Source organism: Anabrus simplex, chromosome 2 (genome assembly GCF_040414725.1).
Source record: "Anabrus simplex isolate iqAnaSimp1 chromosome 2, ASM4041472v1, whole genome shotgun sequence".
In the NCBI taxonomy this organism is placed as follows: Eukaryota; Metazoa; Arthropoda; class Insecta; order Orthoptera; family Tettigoniidae; genus Anabrus; species Anabrus simplex.
This window is the reverse complement of record NC_090266.1, coordinates 867932209-867952399: the sequence shown is the minus strand read 5'-3', so window position 1 is coordinate 867952399 and position 20191 is coordinate 867932209. Positions and strand designations below refer to the sequence as shown.

Here is a 20191-nt window from a genome sequence, read left to right as displayed (position 1 = left end):
TTTATTTACCGGCACCCCCCCCCCCCCAAAAAATTAAAAGAAGGCTTGTTTCTTATGTTTAAAGAAGATTTCAAACACCAATGTTCACGTCTATTACCTTCAGTTTAGAGATACAAGTATCCCCATAAAAATAATTTACTTTTTTCACTTCATTTCACACTACTCCCCCCCCCCCTTCGTGAATTTTCCCGCAAAAAATACTTGTTTCTTTAATAGTAAAGGATCTTCTAAATACCAATTATCACGACTCTAACTTCTTCAGTTTTTGATTTATGTGTCCTCATGAAAGGAATTCAACTCCTTTACACTCCCGCCCTCCAAGATGGTTTCCCCCCAAAACGCGTTTTTCTTTGTTTTTAAAGGAGATCCAAATACGAATTTTCACCTCTGTAACAACTTTAATTTTTATTAGATGTATGTATTCTCATTCAATTAATTCAATTAATTTTTCAATTCTTTCACCCCCCCCCCCCATTCATTGGATTTTCCGAGAATACGCGTTTCTTTATTTTTAAAGCAGATTGCAAATATCAAATTTCACGTCTGTACCATCTTCATTTTTGAGATATCAGTAGCTTAATTAAAAGAATTCAACACCATTCTCAGCTCAGTAGCCTAATTAAAAGAATTCAACACCATTTTCAGTCACTTTTACCCCCCCCCCCTTCCACCCAAGTGGTATTTCCGAAAGCTAAAAATACATGTTTCTTTATGTTTAACAGAGATTAAAAAATACCATTTTTCACTTCTGTAACATGTTAAGTTTTTTGAGATAAACTGTAAAAATTCTCATTTTAAAATTTCACCCCTTTTGAGTTCCCCTTAAGTGGAGTTTTCAAACACAAATCACCTATGTTTCTTTAGATTTCCAGGAGATAACAAACACCCACTTTTTACGTCTGTAACATTTTACGTTTCCAAGATATTCTGTAGATATAGTCTTTCAAAAATTCACCCAATTTGTCACTCCTGTTTAACCGCCATTAATTGGATTTTCCAAAACTAAAAAATACGTGTTTCTTTATTTTTAAAGGAGATCCCATATACAAATTTTCAGTTCTGTAATATCTTTCGTTTCTGAGATATATGTATCCTCATTAAAGGCATTCAACCCATTTTTCACCCTTTTACACCCCTCCTATTGGGATTTACAGGAAACAAAAAGGACATTTTCCTTTATTTTTAGAGGAGATTCTAACTACCAATTTTTACATCTGGATATTTTAAAGTTTTAAGATGTATACACACTCATTTTAAAAAATTTACCCTCCCCCCCTTTTTACCCCCCAATATTTGGATTTTCCAAAAACGAAAAAATACGTGTGTTTATTTATTTGTAAAGGAGATTCTAAATACCAATTTTCACATATATAACCTTTAAAAATTTTGAGATAGAAACACTCATTTTAAAATATTACTCCCTTTTCACCCCCCCCCCCTAAATTGGATTTTCCAGAAACAAAAAAATACGTGTTTCTTTATTTTTAACGGAGATCCCAAACACCAATTTTCAGGTCTGTAATATCTTCAGTTTCTGATATATAAGTAGCCTCATTAAAGGCATTCATCCACTTTTTAGCCCCTTTTCACTCCTCCTATTGCGATTTTCCGAAAACAAAAAAATACATGTTCCTTTATTTTTAATGAAGGTTCTAAATACCAATTTTTACATCTGCAAACTTTTAAAGTTTTGAGATATAGAGCAACTCATTTTTAAATTTCACCCCCGTTTTCACCCCCTTCGCGAAGGAATATCCAAAAATCCTCTCTTAGCGAGCACCTACGTCTTAATATGTATATATCCCCAAAATTTCATCTCTTTATGTCCAGTAGTTTTGGCTCGGCGATGATGAATCAGTCAGTCAGTCAGTCAGGACAAGTTATTTTATATATATAGATATCGTCATAAAAATAATTCAATACATCCTTCAGTTCTCTTCCCTTATGTGGATTTTTAGAAAACAAAAGAATACGTGTTTCTTTATTTTTAAAGAAGATTACAAACACAAATTTTCATGTCTGTAACATCATCAATTTTTTGAGATATAAGTATCCTCATAAAAAGAGCTCAACTCATTTTTCAGTCCTTTTTACAACCCCCTTAGGTGCTTTTCCCAAAAATAAAAAACATGTGTTTCTTTATTTTTAAAGGAGATTACAAATGCCAATTTTCACGTCTGTAATATCTACAATTTTGAAGATACCAGCATCCCGACTGAAAATAATTCAAACCCCTTTCAGTCATTTACCCCCGCCCCCAAGTGTTCTTTTCAAAACAAAAAAGTGTTATTTTATTTTTAAAAGAGATTACAAATACCAATTTTCATGTCTGTAATATGTTAAGTTTTTGAGATATACTATGGATTGCTCATTTTAAAAATTCACCCCCTTTAACACTTCCTTTTAAGTGGATTTTCATATACCCATTTTAAAAATTCACCCCCTTTATGACTCCTGTTTACCCCCTCTTAAGAAGATTTCAAATACCCATTTTCATGTCGATAACATCTTCAGTTTGAGATATAAGTCTCCTCATAATAGGTGTTGAACCTCTTTCCCCCCCACTTTTTTTTCAACCCCCCTAATGAGATTTTCCAAAAACAAACAAATATGTGTATATTTTTAAATGAGATTCCAAAAACCATTCTTACGTCTGTAAACTTTTAAGTTTTTGAGATATAGATATCCTCATTTTAAAAATTCACCCCCCTTTTCACCCCCTTAGTGACAGAATATCCAAAAATCCTCTCTTAGTGAGCACCTACACCCTAATACAAATGTATCCCCAAAATTTCATTTCTTTATGTCCAGTAGTTTTGGCTCGGCGATGATGAATCAGTCAGTCAGTCAGGACATGTTATTTTATATACCGTATATAGATTACAGTACTGCAAATAACCTCACTCCTTGTGGGTGTGGTTAACTTCCAATAAGTAACCAGGGGAACCTGACCCCTACAGAACGCGTCCCCAGGTGGCGGATAGGGGACCCCTACAGTATGTAGGGCTGGTTGAAATAACCAATACAATCCGCAGACCAACAGGTAGCCCAATTCCTGGGGGTTTTAAAATACTGGGACACCCCTCTCTCCAGGGGTCATAAATATGGAGGGCCCTTGCCCTGGGTTAACGGTGAAGACCTCAACGGCATCTACGGCGGAGAAAATGGACTTCGGTACAGTGGAGATGGCGGAAGAGGCAACCCACCCTTCTGGGGTGTACAGATGGAACCTACTGCCTTGTAGGACGAGGAAGGCATCCTCAAAGGCTAAGGGAGTAAACCCTGAAAGAAAATCCTCTTATGTGTTAGGCCTAGCAAGTCAGCAGAAGAGTACCGAGTACAGTCGCTTTCAATAAGAAAAAGAGCCTCGGAAAGAAGATTATAGACCGGACTGACATGTCCTCTCAGACAATTGTAAAGTATGATGACCATAAGGCTGATGATATATAATGTTCTGAAAGGAAACCCCAAATAAAAAAAGAGACCCAAATACCAAATCGGAACTATGAACATTCTATCATTAACTGGAAAGGTAGAAGAACTCCTAGACATGATGGATAGAAGAAAAATATCAATATTGGGATTGAGACCAAATGGAAAGGGATTGGAAGTAAGACACTTTGTAGAGGATATAAATTGTACTGGAGTGGACAGGAGAAGGTAGCAAAAAATGGTGTTCGATTCATAATTAACGAAGGGACTGATGCTACAGCTGAAGTTATCTGCAAAAGTGATAGAATCATTAAAATGTTCATGAAACTGGAGAACACTGAGTACACCATCATACAAGTGTATGCCCTACAGACAGGCTGCAGTGAGGAAGACAAAGAGAAATTTCAGCAAGACCTGGAAGATACAGTTAATGAGGAAAATATTATTATTGGAGATCTAAATGAGCAAGTTGGGGTAGACAGACTTGGGTACGAAAACATCATTGGTCCACATGGATTTGGACAAAGGAACCCAGAAGGAGAACAACTATTAGATCTGTGCAGAAGAAATGATCTTATAATCAAAAATACATTCTTCAAAAAAAGAGACAGTCATAGAATAACAAGGTACAGTTGGGATGACCAGTATAGAACATTGATTGACTACATAATCACGAATAAAGATGGTGGCAGGTACATCACAGATGTAAAGGTCATACCTAGTGAAAGCATGGACAGTGACCACAGATTGTTGGTAGTAGACTTCAAACATAAGACTAATGAAATGCAGAAAATTATTATGAAAAAACTAAGGGTTAAAACTTGGAAGTTGCAAGAAGTCCAAATAAAGGATGAATACAAACTAAGGATTCAACAGAGTTTGCCGACCGAGCTTGATAGCTGCAGTCGTTTAAGTGCGGCCAGTATCCAGTAATCGGGAGATAGTGGGTTCGAACCCCACTGTCGGCAGCCCTGAAGATGGTTTTCTGTGGTTTCCCATTTTCACACCAGGCAAATGCTGGGGCTGTACCTTAATTAAGGCCATGGCCGCTTCCTTCCCATTCCTAGGCCTTTCCTATCCCATCGTTGTCATAAGACATATCTATGTCGGTGGGACGTAAAGCAAAAAAAAAAAAAAAGTTTGCCAAAGGGTGAAGTAACCAGCGTTAATGAAGAGTGGAAGGCCTGCAAAGACACCTTTGTGGGAGAAGCCAAAAACTTATGTGGAGTTACAAGTTCTATCAAAAGAAAAAAGGAGATACCATGGAGGAATGATAGAGTGAAAACAGCGGAGAAAGAAAGAAACCAAATAAAGAAGGCACTGGACAAGGAAAAACAAAAACAGAGACAAGAACGAAATGAACAAGAAATACAAAGACTTCAAGGAGTATACAGGAACAAGAAACTTGCTGTAAAGAACATTGTAAGGGAAGAAAAAGAGAAGAAATGGAATGAGTTTGCAGACAAACTGGAAGAGGACAGTAGAGGAAATATGAAATTGCTAAAGAGTAGTGAAAAACAAGCGAAGGGATCAGGAGACCATAAAAACAATAGAACGTGATGATGGAACTCTGGTACAAGAAGAGGGAGAAATTAAACAAGAACTCAAGATCTATTTCAAAAAGCTGCTGAATGGAGATACAGAAAACATATCAACGGATAAAGGAGAGCCAAGTCAAGGAACCACAACTGAACCACCAATTGCATGGCTTGAGGTTGAAAATGCGCTCAAGAGCATGAAGAAAGGAAAGGCTGTGGGCATAGATGAACTAAGTGCAGATATGCTGAAAGCAACGGGAATTCCAGGAATCCAATGGCTCTAGAGACTGCTCAACAAGATATGGGAGGAAAATACTATTCCTGAGGACTGGAAGATAGGCATCATTGTGCCTCTGTACAAGAAAGGAAGCCGATGAAAATTTACTAATTACCGTGGTATCATACTACTGTCTCATGTCCTGAAAATATTGGAAAAAATAATAGAGACCAGAATCAGAGATATTGTTGAACCAATTTTGGAAGAACAGCAGTATGGTTTCAGACCAGGAAGGCCAACTACAGACCTTATATTTGCAATTAGGATGCTAATGGAAAAATACTGGGAGAAGAACAAGCCTTTATTTCTAATATTTTTGGACATTGAGAAAGCATACGACAGTGTACCAAGGGAAAGAATTTGGCAATGCATGAAAGAACTTCAAGTGCAAGACAGCCTCATAGACAATGTAGTAAAATGTAGTAAATATCAGATAATTAGTCTTCACAGTATCATACATGCCACATCCCATTATACCAGTATTTTTTTTTTAAATCAAGAAGTTTGGTGTCTATAATACTTACATCAACAGAGTGTTTTTTCCAAGTCGCTTTACGTCGCACCGACACAGATAGGTCTTATGGTGACGATGGGAGACAGGAAAGGGCTAGGAGTGGGAAGGAAGTGGCTGTGGCCTTAATTAAGGTACAGCCCCAGCATTTGCCTGGTGTGAAAAAGGGAAACCACGGAAAACCATCTTCAGGGCTACCGAAAGTGGGGTTCAAACCCATTATCTCCCAAATACTGAATACCAGCCACACTTAAGCAACTGCAGCAATCGAGCTCAGTATCAACACAGTTAACATGTAGATAATGATACACAAATTCTAAAGCATAACAATCAGTAATGCCTTATATTCTACATAAACATCACTTTTAATCAGAATGTTACTGAACCTATGATTCAACCTGATTAACTGGTGGTAACATAATTTTTCATGTTCTTCATTTTGAAAAAAACTTAGTATAATCTCTACAACAGAACCTCTTCCACTGAGTCCCGTTATACTTTCCATTACTCATATTGAATTAATTGGTTCCTTTTCTCCTTTTGTGTTTATTCTGTTTCAAGTCTTTTAACACCTATATTAATATTACTTTCTGTCTCTTCCCTTTTCTAGTGTTTATCTAGCTTCCTTCTTACCCTACACTTCCCACACCATGAAGGAAGATCTGTCAAGATGGCCCCTAAATGAGAGTTGAAGCCTGTCATCTTGATGAAGCTGGGAAGTACAAAGGAGCTTGTTTGGGGCCGAGAAGAAACAGATATGTAAGAACTGGGATTGATGAGAGGAGACCTTTGAAGGCGGCAGTGTATGAAGGTAAAGTGTCTTTCTGTGTTTTAATGTTTGTCCTTGTCTCCTCTTTCTCTTGTTCCCACTTCCAATGCTGACTTGTCATAGTGTTTATTCATGCTCCTATTATTATATGCATGGCCATACTTGTACAGTATATTGAAAGCACTCAAAACAATGATAGTTGAAATATATATAACCAAATTAAAAGAAACTGAACAAATTACCCTAACATAACAGTCAAACTCACAGCATCAATTTCATTAAGTGCCTTCCAACGTTCTTGAGGAGCCTGGATGGCAGCAACTGTCTGGATGGTGCGTTTCAACCATGAAGTCCAAACTCGAAGACCAGGGATGTCCTGCTGTTGGATGTACTGAGATAATGCTGCTCCATACAACTTGCCACGATATGACAAGTCTGAATCTCCTCCAATGCGCCCCTCCAAGTTCTGTTCACTTTCCCCATGCTGAGAAAAGAAATTTGTCATATAAGATAAAACAAAATCTTAAACCTTTAAGTGCCACATGTATATTCCATGCTGTCACAGGTGGTAGCTTGTATATTTGGGGAGGAATTTGTCCATTATATGCCTCGTTGTTAGAGAAATGTAAAAAGGTGTGGAGGAAAAATCTCTTCTCTGTCATCAGCTCATAGGAAGTAGGCATGGTCAACAAGTGATTGTGAGAAATATAATGTCCTAATTTAGGTTTCTGTACAATCCCCTCCGGCTGCAGTATGCCCATAAGAAGCTTTATTTCGTCCTATTTCTTGGGACCCCGTCTTGATCTCGACTCCTTCGTTTCATCTTACTAAACTGGGTTTTATGTGCGATTTTCCGCTGGGAATAAAAGTTTGTCTGTTCAGCTGTGTTCTGGCATATCTCGTCATCAAGAAACAATTCAAATATTTAGCTTGGTTTTGTCTTCCCTAAAACTGTCCCTTTACACCATGATGGAATTTTGAATCAAAGCAAGACCTTGACAAAAAATATGACTTCCGATTGGGATAGCTCTCTCCAAGTAATTTTACAGTTTTCGTAAATGGCAAGATTCCAGACGTTTGTCCCCTGGGAGTTTTTCTTTAGATACTGAGAAATCTACCGAAGGCTGGTGTAAATAATCACCTTAAGCCACTACCAGACTGAGCCAGGTCAGAACCTGCCACGTTTGGCTCAATGCCCGCTATCCACTGTTTGAGCCACTCATCCCGGCACAATAAGTTTCATAATTGTGTTCTATTTAATCAATGCTCTAAGTCTCAAGAACATAATTAATATTTATTACATTGACTTTAAAAAAGGATATATGTGCTACATTTTTGGAAATTAATTAAATCTGTTGATTGAAAGCATTTCTAAAATATATGCAATTAAACAAAAAAGAAGTTCCTAAATTTGTAAACAAAAATATGTTTGAATACATGGGGCACATTACATTATTTATTCATTATGATAAGTAATGGTAAGCCTCTCTACACACAACTATGTTGCGAACATCATTCATCTTCAAGGAGAACAACGCATACTTGAGTACCAAATGAATAATCTGGGAGGCTAGAAAGGGAAGACCTTAAGACCACAGTACAATAAAATGCCACTGTATGTCAATGATAATCATAAAAGTGCTATCTAGTTGAACATCAAATTTTTTGACACTGGAACTACAGAGCAGTTTGGCTGATGAAAATATTGACTTTTGGCACTTGTTGGGTTCAACTTCTATAAAAATATACTCTTTATACTGATAATATAACAAGCTCCTGAGTGGGATTATACACTAATTAACAGTGATAAAGAAATGCTATCAAATAATAATGATTTACATCTTCATTATATTAGTGTGGGTAAAGTAACAGTGGTAAAGTAATGCTATCAAATAATAATGATTTACATCTTCATTATATTAGTGTGGGTAAAACAGGAGTACTTTATATCATGAACATGGCCACCATCAGTAACTCATTTATATAAATAAGTGTAGAGAAATCAGTGCAAGTGACATGCTGTACTATGTTTGTATACTGAACTACCATTATGACCATGCATTAATATCATCCATCAGATCACCACGTCCAAAATATACTAAAAAGAATCACTTACCCTTGTAAGGTAAATGGTACGGGGAGTAATGTGTATATTCATTAAGTAGTACACAATTCGACTCTGGATGTGACCCTCATGTTTGTGAACCACGACCTTTTCCCCTGAAATACCAAATATCAACATCATAAATACCACTACCAATGTGAATAAACTGATAACAATCATTCAACACTGTCAGGGAAATGGGATTAATAAGAAACAGGAAAATAAAATAGATGATGGACATTCAGAGTTAGCAGTAGATAAATGTTAATTAAAAAAAAACAGCTTGAGAACAAATACCCACAGTGTGATATTTCATTTAAAATAAATATCAAAGCAATGCCAAACAAAACTAACAGACACACCATGGCATTTCCTTCTCAGCTAACCATTCTGTCTGTAAAAGTAATGGAAAGGCACAAACAAATGGCAAACTCAACTGTATACAGAAATGTGGGAACAGGAATAGGATACATACACTGACAGATCAGCGTTAGTTACACTGACTTGGAAGGTTCCTTTTCTCCTTTTGTTTTTGTCCTATGTCCTTAGTCTTTTAACACTTGTTTTTATCTTTAATTTTTTTTGTCTCTTCCTCTTCCTCTCTTCCTCTCAAGCTTCCCACATCAAGACAGAAGATCTATCAAGATGGTCTCTCAGCGAGTGTTGAAATCTGCCCTCCAGATGAGATCGGGAAACAGAAACTAGCTTGTCGAGGGCTGAGAAGAAATGGATGTAGAAGAATAGAGATTGACGAGGAGAAAGCCTAGCTATTTGAAGACGACAGTGAATGAAGATGTGTACCCATATGCTTTCATGCTTGTCCTCCTTTCCATCCCTGCTGTTCCCTCTTGTGATGCTGACCTGTCATTGTGTTGTTCCTATTCATGTTCTATATGTATAGTAATAATGTCTGAATTGCTCAATTTGATTGGAATGTTTGAAATAAAGTTGTGTTTTCATTTGTGTACCACTCAGTCTGAAGCATTCCTCTACATAAGCAGAGATACAAAAACAGGCAACAGACGCGAATGCTACTTGCATATTCAACTTTGTGTGTTGCGCCTATGTCATTTCCACATCTGCATACTGCAATGGCTATTTGCTTGAGAAGACAGTGGAAATATGTCAAGAAAGAGGAGGCCACAGCACAAACTGCTGCTGTTTTAGTTATTGTGAGCGACAACCAGAAAAGTAGAAAGAAAAGGAGGCATTCCTGTTGAGTAACTGATATCTACAAAGGACAAATTTCAATTTGAGGGTTGTAAAGGAAGTCAGACTGGCCAAAGGAGCTTTGTTTACCCAGATGTCAACAACAGATTTTGAACTGTTACTGCAAATGATCTGACCACTCCATTTCTACTAGCGAACACGATCGGACTGTGAAACATGCACAACGACCAGAAAGGAAAATAGATGCACAGCAGGAGACTTGTGTTGTCCTGCGCCTATGGCTTGCACACCTATTTTATGCCTTCCTCTCCTCTTGTGTACTGTTGCCTCTGGCCATGCAACAAACATATGGGTTATGCTGCATGCATAGTTGCACAAATGGAAAAGTAGCTTTATGACAATTTTGACCAACACAGACACAGCTCGTCAGCAACATAACCAGCAATTTATTTTCATAGAATTTTACGACACCAATGAGAATGTACCTAAGATACCGTCTTCCCACATACTTTGCATCAATTATAACAGCCTTATATAAACGGGAAAAAGACTGTTCATCAGTGCATGCGAGATTTTTGAAATGAAAAGTCACGTCCCTGTAGTTCAGATTCCCCGTACAACTGGAAGTTCATGGCTATGAACAACTGCTATCAACAGTCGTATAAAACTACAAGCTTGCTTGCTTTACATCCCAGTTATAGCTGAAAACTGGTATTTACGAACGGAAAAAAGAAATTATAATAAATCAATCGACAGTTGAAAACCGATAAAGTTTAATAAGATATAGTAAGTGAAGAACAAGGTTTGAATGATTTTCTGAAATAACAAGAACATTAATCAATGTCTTGTGTTTAATCAGGTTATCAAATTCAAATAAAATAAGCTGTCAGTCAAACACAAGAAATGATTTCTTAAAAAAATAGTACATACCTGGAAAAGAAAACCAGTTTATGAATAATAGAATGACATTGTATGTTCTATATGAACATCCTCAGATTCTTTCAAATCGCTTATTTGCATATATATATGTACAAGATTGTTTATGTAAACAAGTGAACAAGTGACCTGGATGTTAAAATTCTGCATCCACCACCTTAATAATAGCTAAAATGCAGTGTGGAGCAGATGTGTAGTGGCCAAACTGTGGTTCTGCTAGCACTGAATGTGAGGATGTTCTTATAATATTATCAATAAACTGGTCTTTTTCAGGTGTTTTAATAACTTAAACAGTAGAGTCTTGGAAACTCAACCTAATGTGGACTGAGAGGGTGTTCAGTTACAAAACTGTCGAGTTTTACAGACTTGTGGAAGTGTTACATAAAACTCATAATAGTGTAAGATTTAAAAATACAGAGGCCAGAAGAAAGTATAAAATCTAATCTAAAACAATTTATTTAAATATAATAAAACAACAACTTACATATACATGAAATTTTTAGTCTTAACACATTCAGTTCCATTTACAGTCACATAATTTTCTTTCCTCTTCTTAATATTTTCACTGGTAAAACAATACAGCACTCACCTGGGAAACTTTCCTGCACAACAATTTACTTACAAATGGCAATCCACAAATCACCTGTCACCAAGAACGTTATGTGTTATACCTAGGTAGTATGCTCCAAATATTACTGCCCCTAGTCATACCGCTTGACCAGTGTAAGTAGAACACAAGAAATAACATAATAAAACTAACTTCATGATTTGTCCACTATGGAAAAATAAATAAAAGTTCTGCAGATGTCTAGTTTAATAGAATGTTGAGTTAACGAAAGTCAGTTTTCCATGACTCTAGTGTATCTCGTGTTTGAGAGACTAAAAAAATTTAAAGGTTAACTATGTTGACAATGACAAACATGGCTTTAGCATCATATTACACTCCACTATCCTAGGGGTCTATAGGTTAGCATAGTACCTTCCCTCCTGTTACATGATGATTTGGAATGAACAAGGATCTTGTAATAATTCTATGATGGTGGTATGCTGATGTGAACAGACAGAACATACAGAACAGCACAACATTCCTGGAGGTACTGTTAATGCTCACCAACACCAAGACAAGGTATTGGAACTATTGGGAAGTCTTTCAGAAGTGCAGTTCATCCAGAAATGTTTACAATCTTTAAGTATATTCCTCATAGAGCACAACTGATGGATGAATTTCTTGAAAGGGAACATATCCAGCACAAGAAAGTTCTGTGAGGTAACTTTAAAGATTTTCAGTCTGTCATACACCAATCATAACACACAACATACCTGTAAAAAAATATAAAATTTAAAAACCTAATAAACAGAGAATGACATGTTTTGTTCTTAAAGTCACTTTTTTTTTTTAATTGATGAAAATTGTTTAGAAATGTAAAAACGTTTGATGTTTAAATTCTGTTTATAGCCTTCAATACTTGAAAGTTAAAACTTATCTCAACAAAGTTCTGCGAGGATCAAAAAGAGAACCTGATGGAATATAATATACAAGGCAAATTATATTCTGTGAGCTTCCACCAAGTACACTTTCAGATCATTTATTGCTCTTCATGATGTGTTGCCAGTAGACATCCTGAATTATTTCACAGATAGCCTGTTAGAGTGATTCAAGTTTTGTATGGTAGTTAGGGATGATAACATACTAAAATAACAAATCAGAACCACTGCATACATTTCATGTTCCAATTATGCACTTCCAATTTTTAAGATTTTTACTCTACGGACACATTAGTGTATTAACCTAATATGCTCACATATTTCACCAAGTAAGTGACTAAGCCATCACCTACAGTTAACAGACCAGGGACTCCATAACAAAATTTCCCTCTCTGCCCTACTTACAACTTCCCTTCCACATTTCCTACTTCAGTAACTGGAATTTGTTGTTTCTCTCCATAAATTCTTCCTGTATATTTTTATTTCCACACTTATTTTATTATCTCTTATCTCCTTTCATTTTTCTATTTTCTCCACTCTCAGTTTTGCTATCATAACTCTATGATCTCCATCGAATGCTTCTCCTGATAAAGCTGCAACATCCATCAACAGTCTGTGATTTGTCCTTTTCACCAGAAAGATCTCCATTATTGATTTTATTCTACTGTCACCCCAGCCATATCGTAAATTTTCCTGCTGTTTTTCTTCCGAAACCAAGTGTTGCCCACAATCATTCAATTCCTCTCACAGAACTCAACTAGTTTCTCTCCTTCATTCCTTTTTCCATATCAACAAGGTCCAATTACTTCTTCCTTTCCTTGTCTTCCATGGAAATCACTTCCAAATCAGCAATCTCCTTTCCTAGTTTCTCCAGAAATTCCTCAATATCCTGCTTTTTGTTCCCTGTCTGTGGTGCATGCACTTTGTTCTTCATTCTCACAAGAGAAGGGCACGTACCAGGAAACTGCCGATCTTAGGTAAATTTTGCACACACGTTAAATGAGCCAAGAATAACATAATGGCCAAAATACTTCTTTAGGAAATTAACTTGTGCAATCTACGAAAGGAGTTTAAGTTCATATGTCTGAATTGGCGAGCTCAGCTACGCATTACTGCACTATGTGCTGGGTTCACTCATCGAGAGGCCACTAATCCATACCCTACCCTCAACTCGCACCGTCAAACAGCTGATTTGATACCACGCTGACATACTAAGCGTACGGAAGGCTGTTCAATATTGGAGAATTGGTAAGCTGGGCACGCTTTCGTTTTCGCCAGTGAAAGAAAAGTTCCATCGTGTCAAAAGCAAAAATAATTTATATCTGTGAGGAAAGCATGTAAAAAACAGCGGAACGTGCTGGGACAAATTGAGGGCAATAGCACGTACCATTAGAAAAAATTGATTTTGCCCATCAAAATAATGAAATAATTCACGATGTGACCATCCAGCAGTGGGCTATGCAAGTTGTTCATGAAGAAAAATGCATGGGGCTTAAAGCATGCCACACGTGGGTGCGTAACTTTGAGAATTGTAATGGTATTGTGTCGTGGAAAATGACATCTGTAATGACAAAACAGCAGACCTACAATAAAGTAGAAACCATGGCAGGAGCAGAAATATTTGTAGAAGTTAAATCTGTTGTTGATTCTTACGGCCCTGAAAACTTGTGTAACAGTGATCAGAGTAGAATCAACCTGGAGATGTGCAGGAAGGGAACATTGGCTTTAAAAGGGGGAAAATCGGTTACCACCACAGTGCAATCTGTGGTGTCCATCACATAAATTTACACCATAATGCCGACAGTTATCGCATGTGGTGAAATTACGGGGCTTTTATGTATCACTTTAAGAGAGTTGAAAGGTGTGATTTGTAAGACAGTAAAAAACATGTTTTCGCATTAAAATATTCATACTGTACTAAATCTGGAAAAAAAGGAATCTATACAAGTGAACGAATGGTTTAATGGTGTATTCAAGCAAAACACACCGTTGCGCTCATTCTGGATTCCTTTTCTGGACATAAATCTACACAAAATGAAGATATTGTAATATCGTACAGGTGTTTATGCCACCCCCCTGGTGCCACAGATTACTGTCAACCACTAAATGTATACAGGTTTAGAGTATGGAAAGGCTTTGTACATAGCTTATTTGACACTGTTCAATTGTTGAATTTGGATATCTTCTTGGCACAAAGAAACACCATCTTGAAAATTTAATCTCTGACATACCACCAACTGTCGTCTCGTCGTTTTCATCCCATGTGGCAATACGCCTGGTATCAACGTCAGTACTTGTCCAAAAACCTGTGAGTCTTTGAACATCCTGTACAATATTGTTTTGACAGCGGTGACTTAATATATTCCACTTGCCCATACCCTCGCTTCGTTAGACGTGGTTGGTGTAGAACCTCTTTGTACTTCGAACATTTCTAGCACAAGCACCATTGCTGCAGAAACTATATAGAGTAACTTGCTTTCATGTGTAACATCCCTTGTAATACTAATTAACCTTTATTTTCACCATAACAATATTATTCTATAGCCTCTATTGACCCACAATCAATGCAGGAATTAAATTATCTTAATGCCACTACATCATTTTCGCGACGTTCTATGCAATTACTAACAGAATAAGAGCGATCAGTGGTGCAGCCCTTTGATGAGTGCAACCAGCACGTGCCGCAGTCCTGCGTAGCGAAGCGTGCCAATTCAAACATGCAAACTTTAAACGCTTTCTGTAGGTAGCATGAGTAAATTTCCGAAAGAAATGATTTGGTCGTTATAATATTCTTGGCTCATTTAACCTGTGTGCAAAATGTACATAAGATCTGCGATTCCCCGTTATGCGCCCTTCCCTTGTCAATCTAATTTTCATTATTCTGTCACTGATGTACTTTAACATATCCACATACTCTTCCAGCTGTTTTGAAATTATCAAGTCCACACTATTTTTGGCCTCTCTGCCACCACTTCAGTACAGTGTATATCCTTTCCTCATTCTCTTCTTTTTTCTTTCCTTTCCCCTTCCATTGAACGTCTCTCAACCCCAGAATTTCTATCTCCCCTTTCTCCATAAAATCCACCACTTCTTCTGCCTTTTCTGTCAGGGTCATAAGGTTGATTCTGCCCACATGCATGATGTTGGCTATTGGTCGCCCATTTTTCACAATTCCCCCAGTGCCCAAGGAACTGTGCGTCACTTGCAGCAGTGGACGTCTAAACCTTTTCCGAGACAAGTTCTGAAGTGCCATATCATATGAATGAAAACCTACAACCTGTTTTCCAGTCATTGACAGGGTCAGGGATGGAATGAATGAAGCCCCCATCTTGTGACGAAGATAAGAATTGTGCCGGCTGCCGAGGCCTGTCGCACTCCTCTGGGGCAATGATTAATGACTGAATGATAAAATGAAAAGATACTGGAGACTGTTGCTGGAATGAAAGATGACAGGGAAAACCGGAGTACCCAGAGAAAAACCTGTCCCATTATTTCATCCCATAATGAAATAAAGGGGGAAAATCGGTTACCACCACAGTGCAGTTTGTGGTGTCCATCACATAAAATTACACCATAATGCCGACAGTTACCGAATGTGGCAAAATTATGGAGCTATTATGCATCACTTTAAGAGAGTTGAAAGGTGTGTTTCACAAGACAGTAAAGACTAGCACAAATCTCACAATCTCACATGGAGTGACCGGGATTTGAACCATGGAACCCAGCGGTGAGAGGCAGACGTGCTGCCGTCTGAGCCACGGAGGCTTCACAGAGCCATATCATATATAGGGTATTATTACGGTGGGGTCATCACTCCCAGAAGCATTTTATACCCCCTGCCAAGTATAACTTTAGGCCGCTCCTCAGGAGCACAGACTATGCTGGCAGGAGCAAGTTCTTCCGTTTTATCTACTGCTGGGATTGGGATCCTCTTCCCCCATCTGAACTGTTTACTATGTTCTCCTTTCTGGTGAATTTATGTGTCATTTCCTGCACAAAGGCTTCACCTGGCCTCCAAAGGTAGGGCTCCTCTGCCTGTAGCCGTTGGTCCTCCCTTTGGGTGTCAAGTTTGATAACAGCCATTTGACCCTCGGCCAGACAGTCGCAGGTGGTATAGTCTACTGTCACATACAGTAGCAGGATGATCCTGACCTGACGTAAAGTAAACAATCTATGTCACCACAAATTATAAATTATAACTGGTTTTTAGAATCTAAATTCTATCATCAGTAAAAGTGACTAAAAGTTACATTTAACCTTTACTACTCCTCTGTCGGGTGAGGCCCGACATTACGATATTCCCGTTCCGGTCGCATGTCGGGGGAGACCCGACATGGCATTTTATCGCCCACCGCTCGTCTGCCGTCTCTTAGCCGACAAAATACACGATGATGTACTGTACTGCCATCTTTTGGTTCCGCGTGGAACTTTGTAGAATCCAGATACTATTTGACAGTCTGTCAAAAATCTATTATTTAGATGGCAGTGTAGCCTTCAGCTGTCCACTCACGCACACGAAAGCTCGAGCGATAGTAAACAAACATGGTCGCCATGTGCTCTTCTAGTCATATATATGTTGTATATGTCAGGCAACACACGAAACCACAGTATTTTCGCACCTCTGCTCCTAATGAATATATCTAATAGCATTTCACGATGCCTAAAAGTGAACTAACGATGGTCGGTTTGTGTACCGTGACCCAACATGTACTTGATGCTGACGGCTGGCACAATTATAAATCAACAGATTCAGATTTCAAGAAATCGCCGTTTACAGTGGTTTCAGCCTACAAACAACCGAGAGGTATGAAAACAGAGACTGAATAGAGTTTTTCAATTATTGCTTTTTAGCAATAATTTGTACACTAAATTATTAACGAAACCAATCGGTATGCGATAACGGTAATAATAATAATAAAAATGCAAAATAATTAGTCCTAAATTCCACATATTGCCTCCAGTATAGCTTGCTGTAAACGTGTATAGCCTAACTACATCATTTAAAAGCAAGTGCTATCTCCAAAATCGTGAAAGATTAATACAGGTCATATAAGATAAAAATTTACATTTAATATACGAGTGGTAGAGGCAACACAGAGAACTTTAATTCGAGGGGTAAGGGTTAAAATGAGACTAAAATTTTAACACTGAATGTACCCTTGAATAGAAATTAGAGTGTCAACCAGTTTGTTTTGATCTGCAAGGAAAGATCTTATCATGACAAAAAAAGAAGTAAATCATTGAATTTGAAGAAAAATACTATTTCATTAATGTATCTGACGCACCCCGTTAAAGTAACTTCAGCAAGAATTTAAAGCGTGATGCGGTACAAATAATTTGAGTCAATTAACTTCAATGTCGTTAATATAGACACTTAGGGAAGGAGATAAGTAGAGTAAAATAGAATGGTCAACAGGATGAAAATTCTTTTAGTAAGCCTAAAAGGGTGCCCACAGTGAAGAGTTTAGGACAATGTCAAAATAGATCACATAAAAAAAACTGCCTCATTTGGTCAGTTATTTTTTCTTCATGTACCTCTGGATTACTATACTACTCACAAACCAAAACTTAAACACCTCATTCTTTGACCCTGCTGGAGATGGAGATATCAACACCTCTTTCGATTTTTTGACCTCGATAAGTGTATATCCTAATTTGACTAGGATTTGGTATGGTACCACACGTTATTTAACAAGGAAGTGGGAAAAGGGAAGCCTTTAGAATACTTGGCATAATCTAAGCTATAATGACAATTGGACTTTTACAATTCAAATACAAATTGTCGGTTTTTAAACTTAAATGGCATTTGAAAATATTTAAAAAGTGCAAGCCTTGATTATAATATTTATGTCTGTCTGTCTGTTAGGTCATCAGCCCAGAGGCTGGTTGGATCCTCAAATAGCACCACTAAAGGTTATGCGGTTATAAGGAAACCCCAAAAACCAATGACAGCACCAAAATGAGGCGTACTAGGCAAGATGAGGAGTGAGGTAGTTTGCCATTGCTTTCCTCACTGGGTCAGAAAGTACTATTGCAGCACGACTGACCCTATGAGCAGCACCTTTCGTAACACTCAGACGCACCAGTCGTGCTCTGAATGTCATTACTCAGCACTACTCACACCCCAGCTGCTTCCATATTGTCACAGCCATGGATGTTGACTGGGACTTCGGTGGAAGCTACACTTTACTCTGGCCTGTGCCAAGAAGAGATGGATGCAAAAGTACTGTATCCATCAAGAAATGACAGCACAGGAAGTAAAAAAGTAGTCTGCTAACAGTAACTGTCAGTTAAATCAACCTATGTATCGAGCATCTCAAAGACTCTCTAGATCACCTATCTATATCACACTGATAGTAAACTAGCTTGTAATGTGTCTAGAATGGTGACTGGGCAAGTAAGTAAATAAAGAAATAAATGTAATGAATAAGAAGAAGAAAAAATTGTTCTTACATCCCACTAACTACTTCCACGGTTTTCAGTGACACCTAGGTTCCAATATTGTCCTCCAGGAGTTATTTAACATGCCAATAAATCTATGACACAAGGCTGACTATATTTCAGAACCTTCAAATATCACCACACTGAGTTGGGATCAACCTTGCTAACTAGAAATAAATGTCCTTCCATTAATAGTCATATCTAAGAACATATTACATTACCTGTATTATATATCTTCATGAAACTGAGGCCAGCCTCTTGAGTTTCATCCAGGGGCTGGTACTTCTCCTTATAATGCTCAATTCGAAGCAGGAAGTCATTAAGAGCCATTTCCATGTTCATGTTCTTGTAGTCTGGGCTGCTCACTTTAACCTCCTGAAAAATGTACACAAAATACACTAAATTATCCATTACCCTCAACTAGTCAAAAGACTTCACTGTTAATAACTAAACTTCACTTCCTATTTCAAATAATTCTCTAATGTATCTCTAAATCTGGAGTAAGTTCGGTTGCAAGACTGAATAGATCTGAAGAGACAGTGCAACACAAAAAACACTTTAATATGGAGGAGCTTTATTATAAAACAATACTCTTTTAATACAGGTATTCAAATCACCAGAAGACCAATAGAAAATATACATGAACACAGTGATATTTGTAAACCACCATCAATAAGAAATAGATTGATTTATCAGCTTCTTTCTCACAACTTCACTACTCTACTAGATCAAATTGATAATTAAGCATCTTTTTTTTTCTTTCTTTTATATCACCCCAATACCATAAGAACAATCATTTGGCTCATTGGCCAGCATAGTTATCTTTGGTTCAGAGGGCCCTGGGTTCAATTCCTGACCAGGTCAGGAATTTAGATAAATTCCTCTGGCTTGGTGGCTCAGTATTTGTGTTTGTCTTAATACACACTCAGCACATCACAGTACCAACCACAACATATAGTTAATACAGTCCCTCATACAGGTTTGGCATCAAGAAGGGCATCTGACCATAAACTGGACTTAATCCACACATAGTACTGACCCCAAGTATTTGAGAAACAGCCAGGAAAAAGAGGAATAGCATAAGAACAATCAAATCTATCTTCTTGTTTTGCCCAACAACACGGTTGTGTTAAAACTCCTCAGCAAAACAACCATAAAGTATTGGTTTTTGATACTTCTATGGGACAAACCTAGAAGACTATTACATCTAGTATTCGAAGAGATGTGAGTCTTAATGAGATCAGTGATTATTTCTTTCTTTCTTTCTTTCTTTCTTTCTTTCTTTCTTTCTTTCTTTCTTTCTTTCTTTCTTTATCCATTTACCCTCTAGGGTTGGTTTTTCCCTCTGACCCAGTAAGGGATGCCACCTCTACCACCTCAAGGGCAGTGTCCTGGAGCGCGAGACTTTGGGTCGGGGATACAACTGGGGAGCAGGACCAGTACCTCACCCAGGCGGCCTCGCCTGCTATACTGAACAGGGGCCTTGTAGGGGGATGGAAATATCGGAAGGGATAGACAAGGAACACAG

At 37.7% G+C, this 20191-nt stretch overlaps 1 protein-coding gene across 7 annotated transcripts in view; it reads right to left on the bottom strand.

The window, feature by feature from the left end:
• The window catches only part of Pfrx (6-phosphofructo-2-kinase), a 656010-nt gene that overhangs the window by 85677 nt on the left and 550142 nt on the right, over positions 1 to 20191 (bottom strand). For all 7 annotated transcript variants that reach the window (XM_068226309.1, XM_067141606.2, XM_068226307.1 and 4 more), the window contains 3 exons: positions 18885 to 19038; positions 8644 to 8747; positions 6793 to 7011 (listed from right to left, as the gene is read on the bottom strand). In XM_068226309.1, the coding sequence (XP_068082410.1) occupies positions 6793 to 7011; positions 8644 to 8747; positions 18885 to 19038 (477 nt within the window). The remainder of the gene's footprint in view (positions 1 to 6792; positions 7012 to 8643; positions 8748 to 18884; positions 19039 to 20191) is intronic.